The sequence below is a fragment of the Tupaia chinensis genome, unplaced genomic scaffold (genome assembly GCF_000334495.1).
Source record: "Tupaia chinensis unplaced genomic scaffold, TupChi_1.0 Scaffold000492_1, whole genome shotgun sequence".
Lineage (NCBI taxonomy): Eukaryota > Metazoa > Chordata > Mammalia > Scandentia > Tupaiidae > Tupaia > Tupaia belangeri.
This window is the reverse complement of record NW_006160004.1, coordinates 987783-988987: the sequence shown is the minus strand read 5'-3', so window position 1 is coordinate 988987 and position 1205 is coordinate 987783. Positions and strand designations below refer to the sequence as shown.

Genomic DNA, 1205 nt, shown 5'->3' with positions numbered 1-1205 from the left:
AGGGCGGGCGCTGGGCGCGGGGCCCGGGGCTTTACCTGTCTTTGGAATGTGCAGAGCGGGATCGGATCCGGACTCCGGGTTGCGATCCGCTCCGGAAACTGCGCAGCACCGGAAGCGGGGGGGCGGCGGCGGAGCATTGTGGGAGTTGTAGTTCGAAGGTTTCGGGCGGTGTGGACCGGGCGCGGGTGGCGTGGACAGTGTGAATGGAACGTGGGCACAGGTGGCGTGGAAAAGGGCAGCGAGCAGAGTGCACAGGGCGTAGTCAGTGTTGATACGGCAGCGGACAGCGTCGACAGGACGCTGGCGGCCTGGACCCTGTGGATAAGATTGGTCGTGGGCGGTGTGAACCCGGCAGCTGAGAGTATGGACCCTGTGGTTGGTATGGTGGCACGAGCAGCAAGGACCGTGTAGATGGAATGGGACGAGGGCAACGTAAACAGGGCAGACCCAGGGCAGCCTGGAGGAGCCGGGTGTGTCAGAGATAGGAAGGGACATCCGTCGCCTTACGCGGCCTCTCCTGGCGTGGCCCAGCAGCCTTCGCAGACAAGTGTGGCAGCTCCCCCTTCTAATGGCTGCGTGCAGCCTTAATTTCTTTGGGGACGGGAGGTAGAAGGATGTGAAATTTTTCTCTGAAGCTGATCAGATTTTCTGTCCTACAGGATGACTTCTGGATTTAGCTGGTGGGGTGCTATCGGTTAATAAACATGAGAAGCCTTCCCTGTGGACCAGCCTGCTCACTGGTGTGAGGTGGAGCTGGGATTTGAACTCAGCCTGACTGGGCTCCTGGTTCTCACCTGTTGCCACACCACGAATTTGTAGAGTGAGAGCATGAGGCCAGGGCAGGGAGCGTTTCTGCCCCTCCCTCGCCTTGCAAGCCCTAGGGGTTTGTGTGGCTTCTTGACCCCAAAATACAAAGTTGGAAGGACTCAGCCTCCATGGCCAGTTGGCAGGTTACAGAACTGCAGAGCTGGAAGCCCCATGCCAACCGGCTTGGCCTGGTCTTGCTGAGTAAAGGTAGGGTATGTGCACGGGACCCAAGATCCTGGCAGGTTGGAAGACAGGAAGGAGATGACTGACCCAGTCCTATGGAGAGTGTCCACCACCTCCATGCACGTTCTATCATGACTTTTCTTTTTCTTTCTTTCTTTCTTTCTTTCTTTCTTTCTTTCTTTCTTTCTTTCTTTTTCTTTTTTTTTTTTTTTTTT

At 56.3% G+C, this 1205-nt stretch overlaps 1 protein-coding gene across 1 annotated transcript in view; it reads right to left on the bottom strand.

Annotated features, from left to right (window-relative positions):
- PRDM15 (PR/SET domain 15) overlaps window positions 1-137 on the bottom strand; it is an 81485-nt gene extending 81348 nt beyond the window's left edge. The window contains exon 1 of the mRNA XM_006156374.2: window positions 36-137. Within this exon, the coding sequence (XP_006156436.1) occupies window positions 36-137 (102 nt within the window). The remainder of the gene's footprint in view (window positions 1-35) is intronic.
- Between the last annotated feature and the right edge of the window lie 1068 nt (window positions 138-1205).